The sequence below is a fragment of the Nyctibius grandis genome, chromosome 6 (genome assembly GCF_013368605.1).
Source record: "Nyctibius grandis isolate bNycGra1 chromosome 6, bNycGra1.pri, whole genome shotgun sequence".
NCBI classification, from domain to species: Eukaryota; Metazoa; Chordata; class Aves; order Nyctibiiformes; family Nyctibiidae; genus Nyctibius; species Nyctibius grandis.
The window spans coordinates 37,946,298-37,972,926 of NC_090663.1; the positions used below are offsets into that span (position 1 = coordinate 37,946,298).

The 26,629-nt window shown below is 37.6% G+C and overlaps 1 protein-coding gene across 11 annotated transcripts in view; it reads left to right on the plus strand.

The window, feature by feature from the left end:
- The window catches only part of SORBS2 (sorbin and SH3 domain containing 2), a 174,454-nt gene that overhangs the window by 133,308 nt on the left and 14,517 nt on the right, over positions 1 to 26,629 (plus strand). For 5 of the 11 annotated variants that reach the window (XM_068402632.1, XM_068402633.1, XM_068402634.1 and 2 more), the window contains 8 exons: positions 9,613 to 9,665; positions 10,804 to 10,991; positions 13,164 to 14,711; positions 17,785 to 17,873; positions 19,621 to 19,667; positions 21,846 to 21,960; positions 22,057 to 22,185; positions 23,957 to 24,160. In XM_068402632.1, coding sequence (XP_068258733.1) covers positions 9,613 to 9,665; positions 10,804 to 10,991; positions 13,164 to 14,711; positions 17,785 to 17,873; positions 19,621 to 19,667; positions 21,846 to 21,960; positions 22,057 to 22,185; positions 23,957 to 24,160 — 2,373 coding nt within the window. Of the gene's footprint in view, positions 1 to 892; positions 977 to 3,098; positions 3,156 to 9,612; positions 9,666 to 10,803; positions 10,992 to 13,163; positions 14,712 to 17,784; positions 17,874 to 19,620; positions 19,668 to 21,845; positions 21,961 to 22,056; positions 22,186 to 23,956; positions 24,161 to 26,629 lie in introns of all 11 variants that reach the window. The other 6 variants (XM_068402630.1, XM_068402631.1, XM_068402641.1 and 3 more) reach the window with 4 other exon arrangements.

Genomic DNA, 26,629 nt, shown 5'->3' on the forward strand with positions numbered 1-26,629 from the left:
TACAGCTGATTAGATATCCCATTGGGAGCTCTACTGTTTTGCACTGTCATGTTTTCATGCTACTTGAATAAATCTGTCAATTATTCTTCTGTTCATTGAAAAATTTTCTTAATGCTATCTTCAAGTGCTACTTTATCCCTTTGCTGTGAGAATTTTCAGATGAAAACAATGTATTTCACTGTGGAAAAAAATGCTTCATTATGTCAACAAGGCTGTGGGAGAAAAAGCATTACAAAATACTGCTAAAATGAATATTATGGAATGCATCATTTTTTGTTCCCTATTTTTTGGCCATAGAATTTAAAATATACCGGTTCCATTTCATATGCTGAAGTGGCTTTTTAATATAGTCATGCCTGCATGATGCATATTGATAATCTCTGCTCAGCACTTGCTTCAAGACAGCAAGATCCAGAATTAACATGCTTTGTGAGAAGACAAGGAATGACCAAAAGCAATACTGATAAAATTATTTCTTTATTGCTGATCAGATGGGCAATTTCTTGCTTATCCTGAAGATGACTATCATTTAAACCGTCTTCTTAAAAAGGAATCTTTAGTAGCATTAAATGTGCTTAAGTAATGCAGTGATGTTTACAGAAGTGGTTGAAGAGCCCTCTTAGCTTTAAAAGAGTAATTTTAAAATGTTTAACATCTTCCAGTCATTGGAAGAGCAGCAACAAAAAGAAAAGTATTAAAACTATCAGTCAATGACAGCTCTTGAACAAGAATGTTCTCTATCTTAAATCCCATCTTCACTCTTTGATTTTATTCGACTCGTTTCCCCATTTGTTTTGTGTTTGTGTGTGTGTATTGTTAAAGTGACATGGCATTTCTAGCACTTTGCTCAGTGTGTGCCTTTTCCTTCCCTTTTCCTTCACAACTCCTCCAGACTGATCGCATAAACCCAGATGACATAGATTTAGAAAACGAACCCTGGTATAAATTCTTTTCAGAACTGGAGTTTGGACGTCCGGTAAGTGAGGACAGAATATTCATATTTCAACATTAGGAAAAATATTTTTGTAATGAGGAATTTACAAACTACCAAATTCAGCACACATATGCCAGTAAAGTTAATATGATTTTTTTTGAGAAAGGTCAGTAAAGTCGTCTCATGCATATAACTATTATTTTTCAAGTGGACCCTTATCTTGCCAGAGTAGTGGCTTTAATAGCTTTAATACGAACTACATATTAGACAAATAGTAGTGTGTAAATATTTAAGAACAGACAAATTGCATGTTAAACAGGGATGTTTACTAGTCTCCCTAAATCTTTGCATTTGGCTGGATTATTTTTGAACAATCTTTCAGAACAGAAAAACATGTCAGTTTGCATTAGGGATGCTAAGTTACAAATCATGTATTTTACTTGAATGAATGTGTCTAAATTTAAATGCACGTGGCCATATACAAATTGCTTATGGCAGTAAATAATGAGATTTTTTGCCTTTTTTTCCTCTCTTAGATGCATACATAGAGAATACCTATTTTGTACCTGAACACAGAGATAGGGGTTTGCTCTGTTTTCAAGCTGGACACCTGCTTGAACAATGTCTTCAGTTCTGCTCCGATTTTCACAAATAGCCAGGTCCAAAAAAAGAACTCAGGCAACCAGATGCTACCTTAGTCCTACTACAAGCATTTACCTTTAAAATTATAAACCTGAACAGCTCCATTTGGTTGAAACACCTAAACATCAGAGATACCCCAGGTTTTCACCTTTGCTTGCCTAGGTGCTCACAGTTCTTCTGCAAATGCCACAGGCTTAATTAGATGTAAGCACCAAAGGCTGTTTATATATTTTGTATAAGGATAAAACCATAACATTGTCCTCGAAGCAAGACTGAACTAGGTTTCACTGCCTCCCTGCACAGTGCCTTAATGACTAGGATGGAGATGCACCTGCTCTTGCTTTTGCATACACCCTCTCTGGCTCTGCCTAGCTCAGATTCTTTGCTGTACACTCTAACATCTTTAGGAAAAAGGATAACAAATGTCTTCATCCCAGAAGAATGTCTGACATGGTGGTTAGGGTACTTTCCAAACAGGTAAAAAACAAGTGAGTTCAGATCCCCTCAGAAAAAGGAGGGAGGTAAACCCAAGCATTCCCTCAGTCTGGTTAAGTATTCTCATAGCTCCCCAGGATCCTGGGCAGCTTGAGAAAAAAAAAAAAAAAAGCACCTGCCCACAGGAAGGAAATCCCAAATAGACATGGCGTTTGAGCTTGAGAGTATCAGGATTTAAAACATTCCCATTCTTACCTTTCCCTGTTAGCTAGCAATTCTCTGGAGCCCCCCTCAACGTGCTAATTACTGACAAGCCAGGCTACATGAGGAGCCTGAGCACCTGACACAGGGCCATGGGGGCACTCTGGGAACCAGGTACCTGAGTCCCTTTTTGTAGCTAGCCATAAGCCAGAATCAGAACTCCCAGCTACTTCGGTGAGGGCAGAAGAGAAAGCAAACCACATACGTTCTTTTAAAACTTTAATTTTTTAATCATAACATTTAAAAAAATTACCCATTGAATGCCACTGGAAAATAATAATTTTTAAAAGTTAAATGTATCTGAGTTTAATTTGTTGTCTAGTGGTCTATAATGTATCATATTTTCACTGATTACCTTTTATCTCCTTTTATCTAGCCATTCAAGCTGTTTTGTCATTCCTCCCTCTAGATGGGCAGAAACAGTCCAGATACATTCTTCTGATGAACAATATGTCAACAATATTTTACTGATAATGATAACCTGAGAATAGTGTCTCCTGTAAGATAAAGTATATTGAGATTTCCCCAGCAGAACATAACTGTGATGCTCTACACTCTTCTGTCTCATCAGTATTAAAAATTGCTAGTATTGATTCAACAATTCCACTTGTAAATTTTACCACCTAAAGTTACTAACATTTTATTAAGATGCTTATAATGTAAAAATAGTGTAACACATTCTTCCTTCTACCCATATGTGTCACTCTTTGTATCTGACATTGTCAACACTTAGTTTCTAACTGTGTCACCATCTCCACATGTTTCATTCCTTGCTGCCATTGATTCTACTCCATTTCATCTCTACACTTCTGCTTTTATGATGCAGCCACCTAAAAAGCTTTTGGACTATGTTCAAGACAGTTCTTCTGGTGTTTCCAACGAGGTAAATGAATGATTCTTGTTCAGATGATTCTCTTGGGAAGAAGGGTTGGAGTGCTCACCATTTATGTGTTAAGTTTGTTAAAATTTAGTGGTTTCCTTCCGATAGCTGTGAGACATTTCTAATTCACAATCATTGTATCTTTGTCTTCATATCTTTCCAGATCACTAGTGCATTTGGATGTTGGTCTTATTATCCTAGGAACTGTGAGTCCTCATCCCCAAAACTTCTCAGAGATTAACACTCAGAATTACATGACAGCCCATACGTCTCTAACTCTTTGACAAATTCCCAATTCTTCAGAGCTGGGCAAGTGCGTTGCTTTCAGACACAATTAATACACCAGCACAGTAGTCTTTTTTTAATTAAAATATCTGACTGCAAATTCTATATGTCAAGTGAAAGCCTTTGTGGCTAAGCTATCATTTCTCCAATTAAGTATTTACAGCTAAGGTTGCTAATCAGGATATACAGCGATTAATAATCCTTTTGTAAATTTACAACTGCAGGATTGACAGTCACTGTCATTACTCCAAGTAAAATGCATCAAGATCAGGTCATGGGCTGTCATTGCCCTACTCTGAGTGGGAGAGATTCAGGCTTTCATTCCTTCTCCCCTCCTCCCCATTTTAGTGTGTTAGGGCAAAAGTCAGTGAATTCTGTAATTACAACTTTACTTCATTTGGTGGCTTTACTTTGTTCATGTTCGTCATTCATTCTTACCTTCTTTAGCCTCTCCTAAAATTAAATGCAAATCATGGCCTTAAATTGTTAATTGTTTGCAAGTTACTTTGGTTTGGTTTTAAGCTCTGTAAATCTGGAAAAACCTCATGGTTGTGAAATTTGGGCCCAGTTCTCCAAGACAATAAGCTTCTAGGCCTTCATTCATACTGGAGAGTACTCTCTATATTGGAGAAGACAATTTAAAAGCCCTAGCATGATTATTTGAGATATTATCATGTTCAGTAGGTCTGGGTAAAACGGCTATTAAATAACACTGTGTTTCTCTTTATTCAATTTACAAAGACTTCTATCTTTTATTTTGAAACTTTTTAAATCTTTGAATATGATAAATCACGTTCATAAACTACAGCAAATTAAATATTTTTCCGGGGGGGGGAAGGGGGGGGGCAAAGCGGGGGGGGGGGGTGGATATTCCAAATAACTTGTTGAAGTATTAGAACCATCATGCAAACAAGCCTGTTTGTTGTTTACAGCTTTTGCCTACTTTTTCTAACTTCATTTTCAGTCACCATTAAAGCCTTGATGCATGAAAACAGCTAAAACATTGGCTTAATTGTAAATATATATATCTGGGTTGTTGAGTAGAACTGAATCAAAATATTCAAAAAAGTCTATATTTCGTAGTTTGGGGTGGCCGTCTCCAATATTTGTATTATTTTTGTGAGGCAGCCTTTATCCATATAGAGCAGCGTTGAATATTCTGGAAGATGCCTAATTAGCTTTGGAGACGGGGGAGTGGGGGAAATGGGTTCTGTTGGGCCATCTGGAAGTGGCTTGGAGGGATCATGGGTCAATAAATGCCGCAGAGCTGATAGGACAGCTACAAACAGTGGCACCCACTCTTGGCAGTAAAAACCATCTGTATCCACTGTTCGCTTTCCCCTATATGCCATATCAGTGCAGCCCTACCTGGGGGTAGAAGGTATAAACTCCATACAGCCTATACATAATAATGTATGCTGGTGGTAAGAATTAGTATTGTAGAATGTGCAATATACAGTATTTTTCATATAGAAAAAACTTCAAAGAAGGCATCAAAGAAGGGCAAAAGGGCAAGTGACATTCAAGGTGATAAGAGTATCTTAAAGGACAGAAAGCAAAAGAGATATATTAACCCAGCAGTCAATTTTAGCACGACACACACTTCTTGCTGTCTTAGGCTGATCGCTAACACACTATCTGTGGCCTGGGGAATGCTGTGGATAAAGAAATTCTCTCTGGTTTGGTTTCAGTTGTGTGATTTACCCATTGCCTTCCATAGGAGGCAATGGGGATCTGCACCGCCCTTGGGATTTACATCACGGTGTGTGTAGCCCTGGAGCCATTACAAGTGGTGGAAAGTAATCACTGTCTCATGGCTCTTTGGCCAGTGTCATGTGACAGATGGTCTCGGTCCAGTCTCTAATGGAAGGGGTTGGCACCTGTGCAAGAAACCCCACAATGACAATCTGCAATTTTTGTATCACCTCATGCAACAGTTCTAACAGAGATTACCTGTGAGCCCGAGTTTCCTTCCTCTGCTGGTACTGGACCATGGCAGTGACTGGTGAACAAAGATGAGTAGTGTAGGGAAGCACACAGACCTGAGGCCTTTGCTTCACTCTGTTGTGTAGAAATGTGAGGAGAACTGTGGTTACACTAGCTGTTGGTGTGAGCAACTCTGCCGCTGGCTTCTATTGTTTTATTTCAGGCAGACTTCATAATATTAGATATTTATCTTAAAATCACTGAAGTTAGATAGTGATGGGAGAATTGTCATAAAGTAGTTTTCAGCTTTCAGATGATGTAAAGAAAAACTTGAAAATATTAACTGTATGAACAGTAAAGTTCAAAAAATTCAAAAGAAATATGAACTGTGTGAACAGTAAAGACTTGGGAATGAATACCTTCTTTAGAATATATTTTAAAAAACAAATATCATGACATTTTGTTTAGATAGAATAGGTTAACAGTAAAGCACTCATCCTGAGCCCTATACACATTCTGAATATTGAGAAATGAAATAGGGATAATTTCCTAAGTGCTAATAGTAGGTTTATGGTCTGTCTGAGAATCTGATGGTCTCCAGTAGACCTCCATAACAGAACTGGCTCCAAAACACGGGCTTATATTTAATCTGCCTATGGAAAGGAGGTTTGATTCTTTACTCCTTTCCTAGAGCAGATGGTATGGTTTTGTTTCACAGTACCCCTTCTCTCTAATGTTCAAGTCCATTGACTTTATCAGCCAGGTTGTGGTACTTAAAATACTTTCATCAAAAATTACCTGTTTCTGTTCCTCACATTTGAATCCATAAATCAATTTTTATTTTAAAGTGTCATACATAGTTTATCACCTAAGAACAATGCAACGATTGTTGTTGCTAGTCTTCTTCCAACAGGCTGTTGCTGCAGCAGACCTGCTTCACTGAGAGAAGCATCCCCCTGACATCACTGATGCACACTTCCCTGTTCCTTGAGAATGTGGGCTCTGTCCCACTACCTCACCTTGCTCCTCTTGGTAACAGCTTAATTCCCAGCTTGTGTGATCTCTCATACAGAGGCTGCAAATTGCAGATCAGTGTAGCTTGAGGACATGTTAATTTACAAAGAATAAACACAATAGTAATTCTTAGCCCGTGGACATATTGCCATTGATAACTTTTTTAATGCCACTTTCTCGTTCCTACTGTAGTGCACACACTGTAGGTTGCATGCACGTCATTCTCTACTGTAAATGAGATGCAGATGAATAGAGATCACGTCTGGAGGTTGTATTGGATGAGCTGAAAATGACTGCATGACAAGTAGCCCTTTTTTTTAGCATAGCACTAAAGTAATTTTTGGAGCTTTTGTTTCTCTCTCCCCTCTTTCGTTCATAGCATAAGTCACTGGAGCGGAGTTGTATGTTGCCAGAACTTGAGCATCAGTTTCCACAACCTGAAAACCCATAATACCAGTGCAGCAGTGGGAGGATAAGGATGAGAAAAAGAGGAAATCTATTCTTTTGATTTCCCATTTCATTATAAAACAAAATATTTGTCATCTAGAAGAATGTAGTGCATTACAATAGAATCACATTTGTTGTTTAGAAGTGGTTTCAGAAGCTTTGGGCTAAATGAGCTCTGACAGGAACGATTTAACACTATCCATGTAAGAATTTGAGCAGCAGCAGAGAAATTGCCTCAGCTTTGCCTCTAATATGGTGATAGAATATTAAAAAAAGAGACTGAAATCTCACAAAGACACATCACTCTTAGAGGCATTACCTAAGTCTTGCATTGCTTCCATTCTGAAGAGATGCAAAGACTAGCAAGTTTAAATACACAAATTACTAAAACAATGAAGTGGTACAATCATCATGGTTTCATGATTTAGTCCAGTAGTCTATTTCATTTCAAAATAAATTGGAAGATAACAGAGAAGTAGTTATAACCAAGACCTTGGGTTTCCTTTATTCGTAGACATGTGCTTACTTTGAGATTTCCCCAATTAAATGCATGTGAGAGTTTGTGGGATAAAAACATGCCATGTTGAACTGCCCAAGATGACCAAGAAGCCTTGAAATAGGCCAGAAACCTCAATTCCTTCAATTACAGGCCAGTTCCTATACTTTCTCTTGGCAAAACATCAGAGTTGCCATAACCTGTTGGCCAATGCTACAACCTGGTGTTGTTTTCAAAATTTGTTGCCTTCCATATTTCTGTTGAAATCACGAGGAACAAGAGCAGTGCATAAACACTACTGATAGGATACAGCTCATATTCATAATGCTTAATCTAATAGAAATCCGTGTTAGAGCTAGTTCTACCACAGCGTTTTACAAGTTCAGCCAAGTATGACTTGAAAGAAGTATCGGGAACCTGGTTCTGCCATTTCTGGTGGTCAGGTTTATGTAACTGTTTTTTGCAGTGAGCATATTCTTTATAGATCACTTATCCCAGATTTGTAATCTCACTTGAGGAGGGATTCTACCTTTGTGTTCATACAGCAAGTGATTCTGATCCAAACTGGAGTTTACAAACATAGCAGTACTTAACAGTGAGAATAATAGTAGTAATAAGCAGTAACACAGAAGAAATACTTGAATACCTGTCCACAAAGCAAAGAAATTTCTGTTTAGAAAAAATAAATGTTTTGAAACCCTATGCAGAGATGCCCTTAAATAAGTTACAGAGGACTTATTTTCTCTGGAAAGTAACTTTAAAGTCTTTGATTATTAACATCTTTTAACTGTTTACATCTCAGCTACCATTCTTACCAAAAGCCTGAAAGTTTTTTTACCTGACTTTTAGTGTGATTTAAATTAAACTTCAGTTAAAAATTACTGAGAAAAGTGGAATGATCTTAGCTCAAGTTTTAGATAACATTTGATCCGTATTGTGTCATGTTTGTGTGGCTCTCCCTGCCTCACAGTATAATAAATTTCAGTATAATCCAGAAATCAAAACTTCAGTTAGTGTCCTGATGGGGTCACTTGGGATGTGATACAGGTCTTAAATAAGGAAACCTACTGGCAAATGAGCTCTAACTGAACAATTGTATTGTCTTTATAGCGCCCCCCCCGTAAGAGTAGTTTCAACAGTTATGCTAGAATGTCATGTAAAGTATGCAGTCTCATGAAATCTGTTCCTAAATATTCCTAGACTACAGATGCCTTCTAGGAGTATACGTGTCAGTTTACAAATCTGGGTGAAGTCCTATTCATGAACTTGCAATTCAAATCACTGGGAAAACAGAATACCTAACAAAAAAAAAAAGCACTTACACAGGCCATGAGTGCTATTCCTTCTGCAGTCCTTCAGTACAGAGAAGTCTGTAAAAATTTTTCCATGCAGAGAAAAAGTCTAAAGGCTTCTATGGAGAGAAAAATAGTTCCTGCAGCTTACGAAGCTGTACGATAGTTCTATTTCCAGTCCATCAGGTTAGCTCTGAAATGACATGCCAGGAACTTAAAAGAAGTTTAACTTTGAACCACTCTGCTTTGTAGCCATGAAGAAATACCCCAGGGACCACGCAGTCCATTCTAGATTCATAGTTAGTTACCAGAACTGTAGTATTACCTAATTCTGACTGCAGGTTTGAAATGTATGAAATGATTGATTCATAATTAGTGGTCATTTAAGGTTGACTTTGTATTAATAATAAAATTATGGAGCAGTACTCCATTCCATCTTCCAGGGTTCATGCAGTAGCTACTACTGTAACTCCATAAGCAATAATTAACGTTCTGTAAATAAGAACTGTTCCTACCAGGAATATAAGGTGGTCAACAACTGGCCAAAAACGTCATGGGATTTACAAAAGTTTCTGGCTCTAATTGATTGTGGGATTTGGGTGAGTAATTGAGGGGGAGGAGAAGCTCTGCAGACCTCACTTGCGCATGAAGGAATTTTTTTCAGGTTTTTATAGTGAAAGTTTGTTTCAGCTGTTCTGTGTCTATTTTTGAAAAGGGTATAGAGAAGCATGACTTTGATCATTATTGAGTAGTGCTTTAAAAGAAAAAATATTATTGAAGTAGAATATGAAATGAAATCTAGTGATGCTTTTTAAAAACTGCATAACTAATCTCATGAAATATTGCAGTATCTATGTTGGAGTGCCCAGGATGTTAATCATCAGTCTGTTTTTATAGGATTTGTCACAGACTAACAATCATAATCAAACATGATAAGCAGAAATTGTCACTCTTTTTTCAAATACAGACATATAACAGATTCATGTATTTGTTTTCACAGGCTTCCTTATATCATCACTATTCAACAGACAAAGGCCTGGACAGGCCATCTAGGTAAGAAATACAATATATGATTTCAGTAGACACAGATTATACAGCCTGAGGGTTTTCTTTGTGATCTGAAGCCAGCAGATGTTACTGTCTCCTTTTAGCCCGCACCCAGAGCTAAACAATAACCAGTTGTTCTATCACCCAGTCTCCCCTCCCCAGCTGAGAAAGGGAATTGGGAAAAAAAGGAGGCTCACGGGTTGAAATTTAAACAGATTTAATAAAATAAGAAAACCAATATCAATACTAATACAAAAGACACAAAATTACACTTAGCTCATAGAGTGGTGGTGAGTCTCTCCAGGGATAGTAACCATTGAAGAGAGCACAGCAAAGAGCCCCCCATCCCCAGCAGCTTTCCCATTTATTGTGACCCTGACGTTAATGTTACAGAATACACCTGTGGGCCAGCCTGGGGCAGCTGCCCTGGCTGTCACTGCTAATGGCCTTGATCACCATCCCACAGCTGGCCACAAACTGAAACAAAATGTAACAGAAAAGTGATTCTATAAATTTTATCCCTGCAAAACCAGGACAGTTACGAAGAGTCAGATTTTACCGTTCACCTCATGAGCTACTGGCAAAATAGAGAGATGCGTGGAGAGGGTGTTCATATTTTGATACTGAAGTGTAAATCTTACTTTTGTTTTACAAGGACTTACTGTTTACACTCAAAATAAGCCACACTGTTTTCTGGGTCTTTCCATTGACATCCCCGAGCTGCTGTCTCAACTGCAGCAACCTCTCATTTAACCTTACTGCCCGCAGCACTTCCAGTGCTGTTTCCCTGAGCACGCTACCTCATCTCTTCTCAGTCTCTTTTTCCTATCTTTGCGCTGAACTTCTAGTACCAAAAAATAGTCTAAGAAAACTTGATGCATTTATTTCAAAGCCTTCACTATGGAAATGACATAGCAATTTTGTATAAAACTTTAAAACAATTAGGTGAAGAAGAAATTCAGCTTTTCTCTGTGAAATATGTGGTAAGATGCTTGAGACCAGCGCATCTCCTCTTTACATGTTTTTGATGTATTTGTTCTGGCATTGTTTAATGTATAAGCCAACAATATGATTATGACATTACTTTTTAAATTCTGGATTCTGATCTGAGGTAGACTGCTGTTAATACTGCTTATTTCTGTAGTTCTGCAAGCACTGCGAGTGACTACAGAAAAAGGAGGAAGTCGGAACCTGCTGTAAGTCATCAGAGGGCACACAGCGATCAGAACGCCAACAGGGCCAGCCTGGGCCGTACAGATACCCAAGGCCCGTATACCACCCTTAGAAAGCCTTTAACTAGCTCCTCTCCTTCTTCTCCATCAAGAGCAAAAGGTAAGAGGAGAGCGTATTTGTTAGCAGAAAACTACTGATGATGTGTTGTGCAATACATTGTAGTAAATGCGACTGTCTGATGTTGCTCCGTGCACTTCACTGGGAGATTCACTATATAAACCAACAGCTTTGGGCCTTTCATGAAAGGCTGACTTGTTTATTCTTACATGTACAATTTTAAACTGAAAAGCTGGATTTGTAACAAGGATTTTCCAATTTCAACTGCTTATTCTAACAAAAGAAAATTGACTAAATGGAGACCATGATTTGTACCACCATATATAAACCTATAAAGTTTTATTAACTCCGCTGTTCTCTTATTAGATTATTGTGATTTTAAAACTGTTTTTGGTAAATACAGAAAGTAAGTCAAGACAAATAGCATATAAGATTAAAGATGTGTGTCCAGGATAGGAGACTTTTCAAATCTATAGCTGATGTCTTAGACATTGTCAGTTATCAGGACCTAATTTAACCAAGCAAACATCCATAGTCTGATTTTTTATTTTGTAAATCATTGAAGTATTTAGTACATCATATACAATCTAATTAGCTTTGTTTTCCAAGTATCTCACCACTCCATTACTGTTCTCCATGTCTCTCTAGAAAATAAATAATTGACTCAGTTGTTGGTTTGGGGTTTGAGGTGGGTTGTTCTAGCAAGACAAAAGGTTTCCAGTAAGATATATGATGGAAGTAATATACAGAGTAATATCGTATACAATGTGTCTCCTTCTATTTAAGTTATCATTTATTCATTTAGTTGCTGTATTTTGTAGCTATACTTTCTAATCAGCCTAGGGACTGTATAAACCTTTGTAAAAGTAAATTTCCACTGAAAAGAACATAATATCCAGGCTACAACAAAATGAGCCAGACAAAGAAAAGCACTGAGGAATATTAAGAGTGAAGTGATGGAAAAGCAAATGTATTTTAAACCCTGTGATATAGCAGTAATTTAAAAAGTGGGTAAACTCATCCATTTGATGTACCAGGCCAGGCAGTGAAAAGTTGGTAAACTCCATTTACCTGCATTTACCTTTGGCTACACCACTGATAATGAGCACTTACCATGACTTAAACACTTGTGTTTGAAAATCTTTCCCTTAAGAACATCTACCACTGCTAATTAACTCTCAGAAGGTGACCTAGCTGTGTCACTCCATTCTCTCCCAGCGTAATTGGAATAACCATTTTGTTAAAGCAGCAGCACATTATAAGCTGTTTGATCAGCATGGATTTTGAACTCAAGTGTTTCAGTTTCTGATCCAGATTCAAGTTGTTCTTCTAGAAAGCAGATTGAGCTGTTTGAAACATGTGTCCTGAACTGAATGTTGCCACTTGAGACTATTTTTGAAAGTTCAGTGCAAGTATGAGAGACCACAGTTCCAAATTTGTCTCATAGTGACTTCTAGATCTAGCATGCAGATAAAAATATGTCTCAAAACTTGCTCGTTTTCTTATGGGAGTCAAGCTAAGGGTTATTGTTTCCTCTACGTGCTAGCTAGGCTAGGTAAACTGATGCATCTTCCTTTACACCTGTATAGCAGTTCCTCAACCACCTTGTTCTGCCCTCAATCAGCTGTAGAAAACACCACTCCCTCAGTGCTCTCACACAAGGAAAGAGCAGACTACCTATGCTACCTATGAACAACTGGGAGAAATTTCCCATTTGATCTTATATAAAGATTTATCTTTACCTTAATTATCTTAGAATATGGAGTTGCTGTGAACTCTCTGAGTGTTATTCAGATCAAAAATTCTGAACAGCTTCTATCAGAATGCACAGGTGGAAAAGTCAATATTTGACTCAGGTCTGGATTTGTTGTTTGGCTTCATCTTTAAATCTTTTGCAGCTTTTATTGCCTGTTGACCTGCTTCAAAATCAATATTAATGCTTGTTTTCTTACATTGCTTTGGGTGGGGGTTGCGGAGGGGGTAACATCTCCATATTTCATAAGGAGTTCTTTTTGATGTTCAAATTATCATGAGTACATTTTTACGCTGGAAAATAACTTAATTATTAGCTCTGCTGCCCCAGGCTGTAGCAACCTATGTACTGACCTAAGTTGATAGATGGATTAATTGCTGTCTCTTTTCTAGTCTTTCTGAATCTTTTAATTTCTGGCAATGTCTCTTTTTTTACTCAATGCTGCTCTGTGGATTATAAAGGTGGGGATATTAGCAAAGTATATCCATCCCTTTTAAGTTATTCAGTGCACAACCACAACACCTCAAATGAGTTAGATTACTGTAGCACTTACAGACAACATTTAGCTGTTCCAAATGATTCAAGAAGGGCAATTAGCTGCAAGAACGGCTGGCAAATGACTCGTCAAAATGCAGAAGTCTGGAGCAGCACAGAAGAAACTGCTTCTCCAAAGAGAAAATCTCGTAGCTATGATGATCTGTTAACAGATGATCGCGATAGCTTTCCCGATGCACAGGCCAAGTCTGAAAGCATGGGCTCTCTGTTATGTGAGGAGGACTCCAAAGAAGTTTGCTCAATGAACTGGGCCTCCCCATATGTTGAGGGCCATGGTAGTAGTAGGTCAAGAGTTCGTTACAGATCTGCACACGATGCCCCAGGTTTCCTGAAAATGTACAAGAAGATGCATCGCATCAATCGCAAGGACTTGATGAATTCTGAGGTGATTTGTTCTGTGAAGTCCAGAATTCTGCAGTATGAAAAAGAACAGCACAAAGCTATTCTTCAAGGCTGGAGAGAGTCTTCTACTGAAGAGGTGCCCAGAGACATGGTGCCAACCAGAATATCTGAATTTGAAAAATTAATTCAGAAGTCAAAATCAATGCCGAACCTAGGTGATGAAATGTTGTCAACTATTACACTAGAGCCTCCTAAAAATGGCTTATGCCCAAAGAGGCGGTTTTCTATCGAATCCTTGCTGGAAGAAGAAAATCAAGGTAGACATCCCTCTCAGGTACAACAGAGCTACAAGTCTAAAACCCTGGTGCCAATTCATATTGAAGTGACCAGTGATGAGCCACAACGATCACATATGGATTTTTCAGACAGTGATCAAGATGGAGTGGTGTCTGACCTCAGTGACTTTATCCAGATAGAGGGTTCCTCCTTTTGTAGTGAAAGTGACTTTGACCACTTTTCCTTCACATCATCTGAAAGCTTTTATGGATCAGGCCATCATCACCACCACCACCACAGGCATCTCATCAGCTCCTGCAAAGGGCGATGCCCAGCATCCTACACCCGCTTCACCACCATGCTAAAACATGAAAGGGCTAAACAAGAAACCACTGAAGATCCAAGGAGACAGGAAGCAGAATCTGGCCTCTCTAAGATAGCTTTTCTAGTCAGTCCTGTGCCTTTCCGAAGGAAAAAAAGTGCAGCTCCCAAAAAACAAACTGAAAAGAAAAAATGTAAGTCATCTGTATTTGAAGCACTAGATTCTGCACTTAAAGACATCTGTGACCAAATTAAAGCTGAAAAAAGAAGGGGAAGCTTGCCTGACAACAGTATATTACACAGACTTATTACTGAGCTGCTTCCAGACGTTCCAGAAAGGAATTCATCTCTTAAAGCTCTGAAGAGTCCCATGCACCAGCCTTTTCATCCACTGCCTCAAGATGGTGCTCTCCGTTGCCCACTGTACCAGAATGATTGTGGAAGATTACCTCTTAGTGCCTCTTTTCCAGACATGGACGCAACTAACAACAATGACAGTGCACTGTGTTTCCAAGGTGGATTAACTTCCTTCCTTTATCCTTGTGATTTACTTATCCAACCTTACTCCCTGTGTTTCCCACCCTTTCTCATTCCATTTTCATTTGTGTTGTCTATAAGAAGCTTCTATCTCACAAAACTCTTAATGAAGGATGTCATTTTTACACAGGTGATGAGGACAGATAAATTTGGTGTCTATTCACAAAATGCAGTAATCTGGACAACTGGAGTAACAGTGTATTTCAACTAATAGATTATTAGTGCTATAAAATACAATGGTGTTATTAAATTAAGCAGTGTAGGTTGTTTTTTTTTTCCCCAAGAAAAAGACCCTACAGAAAGTGAATGTATGCATCATAAGATGCTGGTCAAACAGAAGATAATATGCAGATAGCCCTTCCTTTATTATTTAAAAAAAAAATCTGCATCTAAACCATGTTGTACTGTATAGTTTTGTTACATGTAAGTGATAAAAATGCTGTTAATTCTGCCAGTATCATAGAAAGTTTATTCTGTTTTCTTATGAAAACACACTAATTTCACTGCTTTGTATTACTTTTTGTGAATAGACCCTAAAGTCATTTTAGGGAGTTTCCATTTCCAGTGTTCAAACAACACAATTTCCAATTTCTGTGGCAGCAAAACTAGTTCTTCTCATAGAATTTTAATGTATCTATGTTTTTTTGAGAAATATCCTATCCTATCCTCTTAGAAGGGAAATTCTCAATAATCAAAACTTGAATGAAGCTGTCAGGGTGAGTGTAACTGAAAAAAGTCTGTCTTGACAGTGATCTGGTTTTAAAGTTACTACTTTGAGTTGTTTGTTGCTCTGCTTCTCTTTTTCTCAAAAAAATTGCTTGAGCTTAAAATGTTTTTAAAGTTTAACCTTGCAATATTAAAAGAAGCAAACTAGATCATAGCAGGAGTGCACAAAGATGTATCCCAGATGATTTAGCTTAATGTCTTTGGCAAGCCTGTCATTTATATCTCTTTTTAAATGGTAACATTTCTGTGTTAAAGAATTCTGCTTCTGGACATACGGTACTCTGTGACAGAGCATCTTTGAGAATTTAATGACATTACAATGCTGTTCTTGAAATCACAAATGGATGTAAGAGAAAATGTCTTTAATATATCAGTTATGCAATACTTAATCAGATCCATCTTACTTATCTTTAATCTCACATCTTTTTCTGTAACTTTTGCCCAAGTACCACACTAATAAATATATATTTCAAGAGAAATCAGAACTGAAGCTGTTACCATCTCTTCTTAACTAGTTAAAATAGACATATTGAGAACAGAGAATTTGGTAGCAAACAGCTACAAAACGCAGCACAGAATTGAATCAGTCATACTTGAGGCCTGATCATGATTAACCCTGGCAGGCAGTACGACACGATGAGACTGAAGTTGTTGGAAATTGCGCTTGTCACATATCACAGTTGCTAAATGAGAATTTTCCAGTCCTTGAAAATAAGGAAATCCACAGTGCGGAGTAAACGTGGATTCCTAATAGCTTCTGCAGCTATGAAGGAGCCTGGTGTGAGGAAAGTGGTACCCTCTGTCAACATTAATATCCTTAAAGTAGCATGGAGAATGAGTACAGCAGAATATTCCATTAACTTCCATCAGCACCAGTCATGGCTGAGCTCTGCTTCTAATAAAGTTTCGTGTTTTGATGGATCTGTGTGCGTCTCTTACAGCCACCATCCACACAGAGACCCTAAGGTCATAGCAAAGAACACTGAAAACTACCAATATTGACTGCATAAGGAGCTGTAGAGAAATAAAGGAAATTCTTCTTCCTAAAGCTGCTATGTTTTCACTCCTTCCCTCCCACATCAACTAGAGTTTAAAGAAAAAACTAATAGATGTGTTTGGAGACATTATATCTTCAGGTTTATGTGGTGACCATAGATCCCCATACACATGCCATATCAAGAAAGCTGTCCAGAACTGGGACTGAGATGTACTTGTTGGTGATGACATGCTTGCAACCAATGACATAAATAATACAATTATCTAATTTTTTGCCTCCACTATATTTATCAATAGCCTCAAGTTTTCGTGGCTTAGCCAACAGCCCACTGGAGACCATTTACATCTTTCTTCTGTAAGACCCCAACATAATGGATGAGATGCTTTCAATTCTTTTTTTTTCCACTTGTACTTCTTTAGAAATGTATGGGCTTGGTAAGAACAGATTGTGTGAATGAAGTCAAAGGAAGACAAACATCAGTCATATGTCTCCACTAGCAGGTATCACTGTGGCAGCAGGCGACTAAAATAGTAAATCTCAGAAGTCAAGAGGAAGTTCATTTCATCCTCTGGTCTGAAATAGTTCCATTATATTTTCATTTCACATTGGCAACTTGCAGAGCTACGAATAGTGTAAGATTTTTATTTTTTTTTTATTAAAACGTGAAAAGATGTATTCACCATCCTATAATATATCATCCTGTAATAAATATTGGTAAACTGTGCTTTAGAGAAAATCTGCCACATAGATTGGTAAGTAATGATTTGTACTCCATCTCTTAAAACAGAGTTGTTTTTATGAAATAACATCCTTTTAAATTCCCTTGTGCTGCCTAACAAGTGCCCCTGGTAAAGTAGAAATGCATTTTAGATCACTTAGGAGGAAACAATTTTTCTTCACTATTTTTTCATTGAAGCATGCTTTAATCATGTTTTGTGCATGTAATTATATGTTTATATTGTTAGCATTCCGAAACAGTTCCTTGCAACCTGACGCTGTCCCGGTACTGCTGTCATGTCTTACATTTGGTCCAGTAGGGCTGCATCCCTTCATCCAGTGAGGCACAATTTTGGTCTCTTGATCCTCTGTCTCTTGATTCTTCTGCTGTGGATCAGAGGACAGCCTTTGCCTTTGCTTGACAGTCAGTATTTTTTTTTTTTCTTTAAGGGTGCACTTTAGCCATCATATCATGTGCTTTTCTTTCTATTAAAAGTAAAATAATAGATTTCAGTATCTCTTCACCCCCCTACACGAAACCAAACAGCATCACAGATTTGAATGATTTTGTTTAATTTACTATAGTTTCACATGATTTCTGTTTTCAGTAGACCAGGAGTCTCCTGGAAGCTATTCTTCTGCTTTCACTGATGTGGGACGATGTACTCCAAGGGAGAGAAGAGGAACTACAGACAAAGAGGTAGTGAAACAGCAATAAATAATGCAGCAATATCCATATGGAAAGTTAGTAACAAATCTGAGACAAGATCTGTGTTGTCTTTAAGATACTGTAATGATACAGACCAAACGAACGGTTACTCATCATCACATCATCAGATGGTACTTCAACAAATTAAAAGAATATCAAGCTTTGTAAGATAAGCTGCATCTTCTGTTTATGTTTAGATATGGACATAAGTTTACTAGTCATTGATAGACTCTGTCAAAGTTGACTGAAGTGGGTGTTTGGGACCAGAGAAAAATAGCAGATGTGACTGAGGAAAGGGTCTTTTGAGAACCAGAGCGTTACGCAAAGAAACTGCCTCAGTAGTTTCAAAACTGATACAAAAAACATCTGTATTTCACCATTATTTTTGTTTAGAAAAAGCAAAAACACTGCTCTTAGTGTGTTAGACAAAACCACTTATCCTAAAAGTAATCTCTAATTTCTGTAACAGTTGGTGATTGTAATTATATACTGATCGCTTATATTAATGCTTTCGAAGAGGAAATGGAAGCAGGCATACAACCTTTAAAGTAACACAAAGTATCACTGAAAAGTATACACAAAAAAAGAATATATCATTCAGTATCTTAAGAATAGTTCTAGATCTAGAACTATACGTGCTCTCCAAACAGGGTTCAGGGATTTTGTTCAATCATAAAGTAAGTACATTTATATTAATTGACATCTACAGACCATAGATTGTTAACATTTTCAACTGATTTTTATTAAAATATTGCACAAAATAATGGCAGCATCAAAGAGTACTGTATTTTAATTACTAATATTTAAGTTTTCGTTCTGGGCCATCTACCTTGTTAAATGGTGGTAGAGGTTAGAACTGGTTACAGGATCTGAATTCAGATCCACTTACACCCCTCTGACATGGTTATACTGCTGCAATTCAGTTAAGAGTCTGGTATTAAAAAAAAGACTGCTCATTACAAAATAAAGGTTAAAAAAGTTCCAGGAGCCATATTGTGTGTTCCTTTTAAAGAATTCTGTGACATTGAAAGTCATCTTTCGATTTGAAAATACATGAAATACTTACACTACAAGCCATTCTTAAGATTGCTGTAATTTAAAAAGATGAAAGAAGAAAAGCTTTGCTATTTCCAGTATGTTTTGTACATTTCAAAGTATTTTGTATTTAGTCAGCTCCACTCTTAATATTATCCCCCTTCTTCCATTATTTGCTTTAGTAGTTATAGTACCAGCTGTGCCAAAATCAGGAAAAAGTGAAAAGGGCTTAGATACAGTTGATAATATGAATATCCCTGCCCAGAGAGATTTTTTAAAACGTAGCAATCTCGTCTGTGTAAGTACTTGCACAGAAAGGCTAAATCACTTTACCAAATATCCTCACAAAATACTGCTAATCAATTCTTGCACCTTCCTCTGAAGCATCTAGTGCTATTTATCCGTCAGAGGCAGATGCTAGATGAGTGAGGCTTTTGGGTCGCATCACAATTCATGTTTTCAGCACAGCTTTGAAAACAGTGAAAGACCACAGAGGTGAGGAGACATAGGGGTGTTTTACAGTCCCAAACACCTAACTGCCTTAAAAAAGAAAGCTTTATATTTAATTGCCTATTACTGCAAGAACCACTGTAAGGCACACATCCTTTTCTTTTTGGATCTTGGTCACCTTTTTAAAAGCTGAAACATGTTTACTGTATAGTAATACTACCTGAATGTATTAATCACTTTGCCTACTTTTCAGAAACTGCCAGCTAGAGCTGTATATGACTTTAAAGCTCAGACTTCTAAGTAAGTACTAGACTTTTGTTCATTTAAGAATTCATAATTCAAGAAAACTCATTCTAGCACTTGTGGCAGCTAAGTGCTGTTCTAGCCAGTTTCAAAAGTAAATGCCATGGAAGCAGAGGACTCTCCTTGCTGTCACAGTAGTCTCTGCATTAGCAAACTGTGTGAGAAGTTATTTTGTAATAAAAATGTCTTAAATTATTATATTCTTCATTGTATTTGTGTGAACACATGAATGGCTGTGCCTCTTCAGCCTTCTAGAGCATGGGTCCTGAGGATCACCCACTGAACGCTCTTTGTTTGTCGTGAATTGTATTTAGGTTACACAAGGTACAGTGCTTAAAATACTGTCATAGATAGTGTGCTTATCAAAATTCTGTATAATGCTTCAGCATCTTCCTGTCCATCTTAACACACACAGGCTCTCTGCAGGATGTGACATGTCCCATACCAAGACAAACCACAGTGGTCCATAAGAAAAACAAAATCAGGAAACACTGTTCTAGGATATGAGAGGGTCAAAATAGAGTGTCTGTATTTCATTCCTGCTGTTGTTCTAATGATCCAGGGCATTTAAAGGATCTTTAGATATGGCCAAACAATGCCACTAGAATTACATTAGCTATGCCTGGTAGAAAACTCACAACTGGAATTATCAGAACAGCAGATTAGCTCTTGAAAAACCAAATGGATGATCCAGCAAAGAACTCCCAGACCAGGATCTGAAAATGTCCTTAATGATTTGACATGCCTGAGGGATGGGATGCCATCCAGAGGGACCTGAACAAGCTTGAGAAGTGGGCTCATGGGAACCTCATGAGGTTCAACAAGGCCAAGTGCAAGGCCCTGCACCTGGGTCAGGGCAACCCCCGGTATCAATACAGGCTGGGGGATGAAGGGATTGAGAGCAGCCCTGCAGAGAAGGACTTGGGGGTACTGATGGATGAAAAGCTGGAGGTAAGCCAGCAATGTGTGCTTGCAGCCCAGAAAGCCAACTGTATCCTGGGCTGCATCAAAAGCAGTGTGGCCAGCAGGTCAAGGGAGGTGATTCTGCCCCTCTACTCTGCTCTGGTGAGACCCCACCTGCACTACTGCATCCAGGTCTGGAGTCTTCAGCAAAGGAAAGACATGGACCTGTTGGAGCAAGTCCAGAGGAGGGCCACAAAAAATATCAGAGGGATGGAGCACCTCTCCTGTGAGAAAAGGCTGAGAGAGTTGGAGTTGTTCAGCCTAGAGAAGAGAAGGCTCCGGGAAGACTTTATAGCAGCCTTCCAGTACGTGAAGGGGGCCGACAGGAAAGCTGGAGAGGGGCTTTTTACAAGGGCATGTAGTGATAGGACGATGGGTTTTAAAGTGAAAGAGGGTAGATTTAGATTAGATATTACGAATAAATTCTTTACTCTGAGGGTGGTGAAACACCTGAATAGGTTGCCCAGAGAGGTGGTAGATGCCCCATCCCTGGAAACATTTAAGGTCAGGCTGTACAGGGCTCTGAGCAGCCGGGTCTAGTTGAAGTTGTCCCTGCTCATTGCAGGGCTTTTGACTAGATGACCTTTAAAGGTCCCTTCCAACCCAAACTATTCTATGATTCTGTGATTTGGGTAATTCCTTTTTTGGTATCCAACATTAAGCATATCACAGGCCCTGAGTATCAGAAATGGTGAGAACATAACCCTGTGTTCTTTGTGCTTCTGAACAGCAGCCTTGAAAGAAAAATGTGTAGAGCAGAAGCACACCAAGCTGTGCTGCTGCAAAAGGTAGTAATAGGCCATAGAGACATGGGATATATTCTATAATTTTCCCTACTGATTTCATAAAGAACACCAAATACCCCTCAGATGCCTGTCGTAAAAGCAGCATCTAAACAGGCAATCCAAAAGACATCATACTTGCATGCAGACCCTATACTAAGTGCTCTGGTAATAACTAGCAATACTGCCTTGGAATCACAGTGTAAAACAGGCCTATATAGCTTACAGATAATACCTGCTATTCATAAATGTGAATAATTTCATTTTATATGGTATCATGAACTGGTAAATGTACCACAGCTGTGACACTTTTTCTTCAAATGTCTAGTTGCTACATTCTGTTTCAGTTTCAAAGAACTCCAAAACTATGCAAGCAGAGGAGTTAAATGTAAAGCTGTAAACACATCTGATCTAAATACATTTGTTACAGAGAGCTGTCCTTTAAGAAAGGAGATACTGTCTATATCCTCAGGAAAATTGATCAAAACTGGTATGAGGGTGAGCACCATGGAAGAGTTGGAATATTCCCAATTTCATATGTTGAGGTTTGTTCTCTGCTTTAATTCCTTGAATTAGTTTGGGTAATAGGTCCACAAACTGCATGGGAATGATGAAAATCTGTGGGTTTTCTTTTTCCTTAGAAACTTTCTCCCCCAGAAAAAGCACAACCTGCCAGGCCACCTCCCCCTGCACAGATTGGAGAGATTGGAGAAGCTATTGCCAAATATAATTTCAATGCAGACACAAATGTGGAGTTATCACTTAGAAAGGTACAGTTTAAAACTATCTTTATCAAAATACCATTATAGTGTCTGCTGCTACACAGAATTCATATATAGGTAAATACTGTGCTTTGGTGCACTCTGCATTCTATATTTGCTATGCACAAAGCAATGTAACAGTAGGAAAATACTAACACAATAGCTTATTGGCTTGCAGTCTTTCACAGCTACCTCGAAATAGTTTAAATATGTTGTGCATGTAAATTAGATTGTGGTAGATTAGCTGATGGAAACATCTGCTAACTGCCCACCTAAATTTCTAGTTTTCACTTCAACTATCCATGCCCTTTTTTTAATAATTATTTGTTGCTGTCACAATTATTATGGTAAGGTTTTTAATACTGAAGAAATAGAAAAATACAGAAAAAAGAAAAATATAGAAAAAAGGCTCAGAGATATGTTTGTGAATGTACCACCAGTTCTTGCAAATATTTCATTTAATAACAGTCTGCTTTTTATAACATTCTCTTATCTTTCTATGCACATCCTGGTGTTTATACTTTATTGCACATGAGCAAAAAAAATGTTCAATTTCTGAGGTTTGTCAGACACTGGAATATTACCACTGTAGAGAAACTTTACTCTTACAGATATTACATACTTAGTTTTAAGTATTATGTACTTCTTTTCCACTAGAAAGTTCTGCTTCTTACTTTTGTTTTTAAGAATCAGAGTTCATTGAAGTTATTCAGTGGTTTGTTTTTCTTTTGAAATAAGAGTAAGGATACAGTTTTTTGATGCTGATCTAGAGCCTAATCCAGCATCACTGAAGATAATGGGAGTTTTTCCATTCGAGATTGGTAAATGTAAAAGAGGTCTAAAACAAAATCAGGAATAGGAACTTGGAGAACTAGGAGTTGGGGGTAGTTTGATTATTTTTTTTAAAAAAAATTCTCTTTTGTGCTTATTGTCATGGTCATAATCTCGACAACCTAGTTTTGGTTTGTCATCAAAAGTTAACTTGCACTGGTTTTCTTTTGTTCCATCCCACTAAAGATAACTTAAGGGTACTCCACAAATCAACTACAGAAACAAAATTACAGACACCCAAGAGAACGCAAAACTAATAGGGAAGGATTTGTTACAAAAAGACACATGGTAAAAAGCACGTCATGTAAAACAAAGGAGGGGGTAGCTCATGGAGTTTCACTACAGAGAAAGTTTGAATAGAAAGTTGATATTTTCCATTTCAGTTGCTAAGCTGTCTAAAAGCAGTAAGTGAGCCACTGCCCATTTTTTTTACACAGGAAAAGCACTTCTTTCTCTCATCTTTCCCATGAACTAATTTTTTAACTTTATACCTCTCCTTACTCCAGTTTTACTGATAACAAAGCACTTGCATGGATTTCATTGTTTAAGTTTTATCACTTTTAAGGAAAAAATGGGCATAGCAGTCACTATTGCATATTACAGTTAGGGTGTTAGCTAGTAATTTGGCCAACAATTCAAACAGGTTATGTTCTAAAGAAAAGTTTAAATGTTAATCCCCCAATCAAGAGTAGGAGACTACAAGAGATTCCCCTGTGATAAAAGGAATAGCATTTGCAGTCCCTGACTAGCCCCCCATTTTTCTGGAATAGTAGTTGTATACATGGTTATTATAAATGGGAGGAGAAATGTGAAAATGGAGAAGATTCTTAAGACCGATGAGAAACAGCACTGCAGGGAAATTAATACTATGTGTTAAAATAATATCTGCTATTAAAAAAAATAACTTACAATGTATCTGCTGATAACTCGTTTTCATAATGCATTTCAGGGAGACAGGATAATTCTTCTTAAGCGAGTTGATCAAAACTGGTATGAAGGTAAAATACCCGGAACCAACAGACAAGGCATCTTCCCTGTTTCCTATGTAGAAGTCATCAAAAAGAGTGCATCAAAAAGTGTTGATGACTACCCCGATCCTCCAATACCCAAAAGCTATTCTAGTGACAGAATACACCATTTAAGTTCAACTAAGGTAAGGATTTATTTTTCTTTGCTATCACACCTAGAGTGGATTTAGAAGGACTCGTAATTTTTTGTTAACATAATACATAATTTATGCATTAAGTACACTACATTTTCTTTCCTGCATAAGCAGAATTGCATTACTGACTTGTTATTAAAGTATTTTAATAGCCGAGTATGTCTCTTACATTCAGCCAGGATTTTTGCTCTTTTATTCATTAGCTATTACATTATTAAGAGTAGGGCCAGGCAGAATTTGGGCAGAAAAATCAAGCCGACAGATTTGGGAATCTTAGAATTTGAGCATTAAGGATATGTCTAGCAGACTTTTCATAGTGCAGTGTGAAGATACATAACACAGCTGTCCTAAAAGCCTGCAGTCCCATAAGCATGCAAAGGCCAAGAGAGGGCAGTTTGCATGGGGACACAGCTTGCCAAGACCAGTTCTGTGCCTTTCAAAGTAAAGGAGAACAGCTAATGATTCTGTACTATAACCTTCCTCTTTTTGCTATTCACACTCTAGAAGGAGGCTGTTGGTACGCCGGAGGTTCTGTGCAGTGGAATGACAACAGTGACAGTATTGTTTCATTTAGTAGTGAGGCAAATGTCATCACATTGTCAGTGAGCTTGGATTCAGACCTTTATAGCTGTAATTTTTCACACCAAATGCCTGTCGTAGGTTCTGAATTCTTTTCCTTCCTACTTTATATAAGCACCACAAATCATACTACGTGATGTTGCAAAAAGATTCCTGTGTTCCGATTTATCATTCACTCGTGAGATTTCAGTCACCTGTATAGGGAACATAACCCCTTTGGCAGTGATAGAAACTACGAAAGTTTCTGCCTGCAAACTGTGATTAGCATCAATGTATTATTGATGATTTTGAATGCTCAAGATGGAAACTTTTCTAAATCTTCCTCTTTACATTTGTTGTTTATCTCTTCAGCATGGGCGGTGGGTTGTGTGTGTAATTATAAACTTCTTATCCTGCTGTTAATCTCTATTTGTTTCGGTTCGTTTTGCCCCCTTTTCTGCTTTAATATACTTGCATACTGGTTCTCATTTAGATGCTTCAACTTTGAGATAGGTTCCACATTTATCTGCAGCTTTGGGGACAGCTACCAAAAGATGTCATTTATAGACAACAGTGCAAGTTTTGCTCTCCTTAACTTGTCCTAGACCATCTATATCTTTAGCTCTAGTGCAGCCTGTAGCCACAGGAAACTAAAAATGGCAGTGTCTCCTCAGCAGTATTATTGACCTTAAAACCACAGGTTAGAGGCCCTTCTTCAAGAGGAAAGATGAGGGAAAAAGATTGAGTATTGCTTGTAACAGCCTAGCTCTATTTTAGCAGACTGCATTGTATCAGTCTGTAGACTGTTTACTTTGGTACAGAAGACTCTATAACAAAGGTTTGTCTAACTATGAAATACAGCTATTTACCTCAAGAAAACTCAAGCATAAGGTAAGTAAATTATCCTTCCTATTCTGTGACATTAATTTAGCCTTTTGAAATTATTTTCCTATTCTAGAGTAACACTTAAAGTCTAAAGTAGTCCTAATAACTTAGAGAGATGTACATCTAATTATTCTGGATAATTCTAACAATGAGATCAAAATATTTTTCATTCAATTTTGAGGATTAATAGTAACAAAAATGCATTTTCAGTATTTACTGAAGCAATGGATATCTACTGATGCTGTGTACGTATGAGTCACCAGTCTCTCATTCTTACAAAAGGACGTTTCTTTTACCAGAAGGATACTTCAATCAATATTATGTAATGGTACTCAAAATATACTGCTGTGTACTGTGCTGTCACTATTTTAAAAGCAATGTTGACTGCCTACCTTTCACACATGTTGATGTCATTTTGAACTAATAGGGTTACTTTTGAAGAAAAATGCATTCTGTAGCTGCTCATGCCTTAATAAAAGTATGCAATGTATTAAAGATGTTTCTTAAGCATTTACTCAGCAGTACTAAGAAAAAGTAGAAGTAGTAACATTAGGATAACTAGAGATCATATCTGTTGTTACAGTTTAAAAGAAATACTTAATGACAGCTGAAGTGTACTTCTGAAAATACTATTCTCAAAACAACAGTAATGGTTCGGGGAAATTACGTTAATATTAATTGTATGATTTAATAACTTGTGACAGGCTCACTAACAGAGCACCATAAGTAACATAACTTTAGCAGATCAAATGCAGGTCGCCTTTATGAATGTAATGATTCAGATCTGTCTTCATGTTTGACATTTAAGCCCCAAGCCAGAACCTGATACAGTTTCATTTTTCAAATGTCTTTCCTGCTGTTCTGATTCATGTAGTAATGATTTCAGACACCCATGCTCACTGAAATGATACCCTGTAATCCACATGATGGCACAGACATTTTTCTTTTCCAGTCTACTCATATCCTAGTTCTCTGTCATGCTTATTTATTTACTTAAATTCACATGTTTTTCTTGTT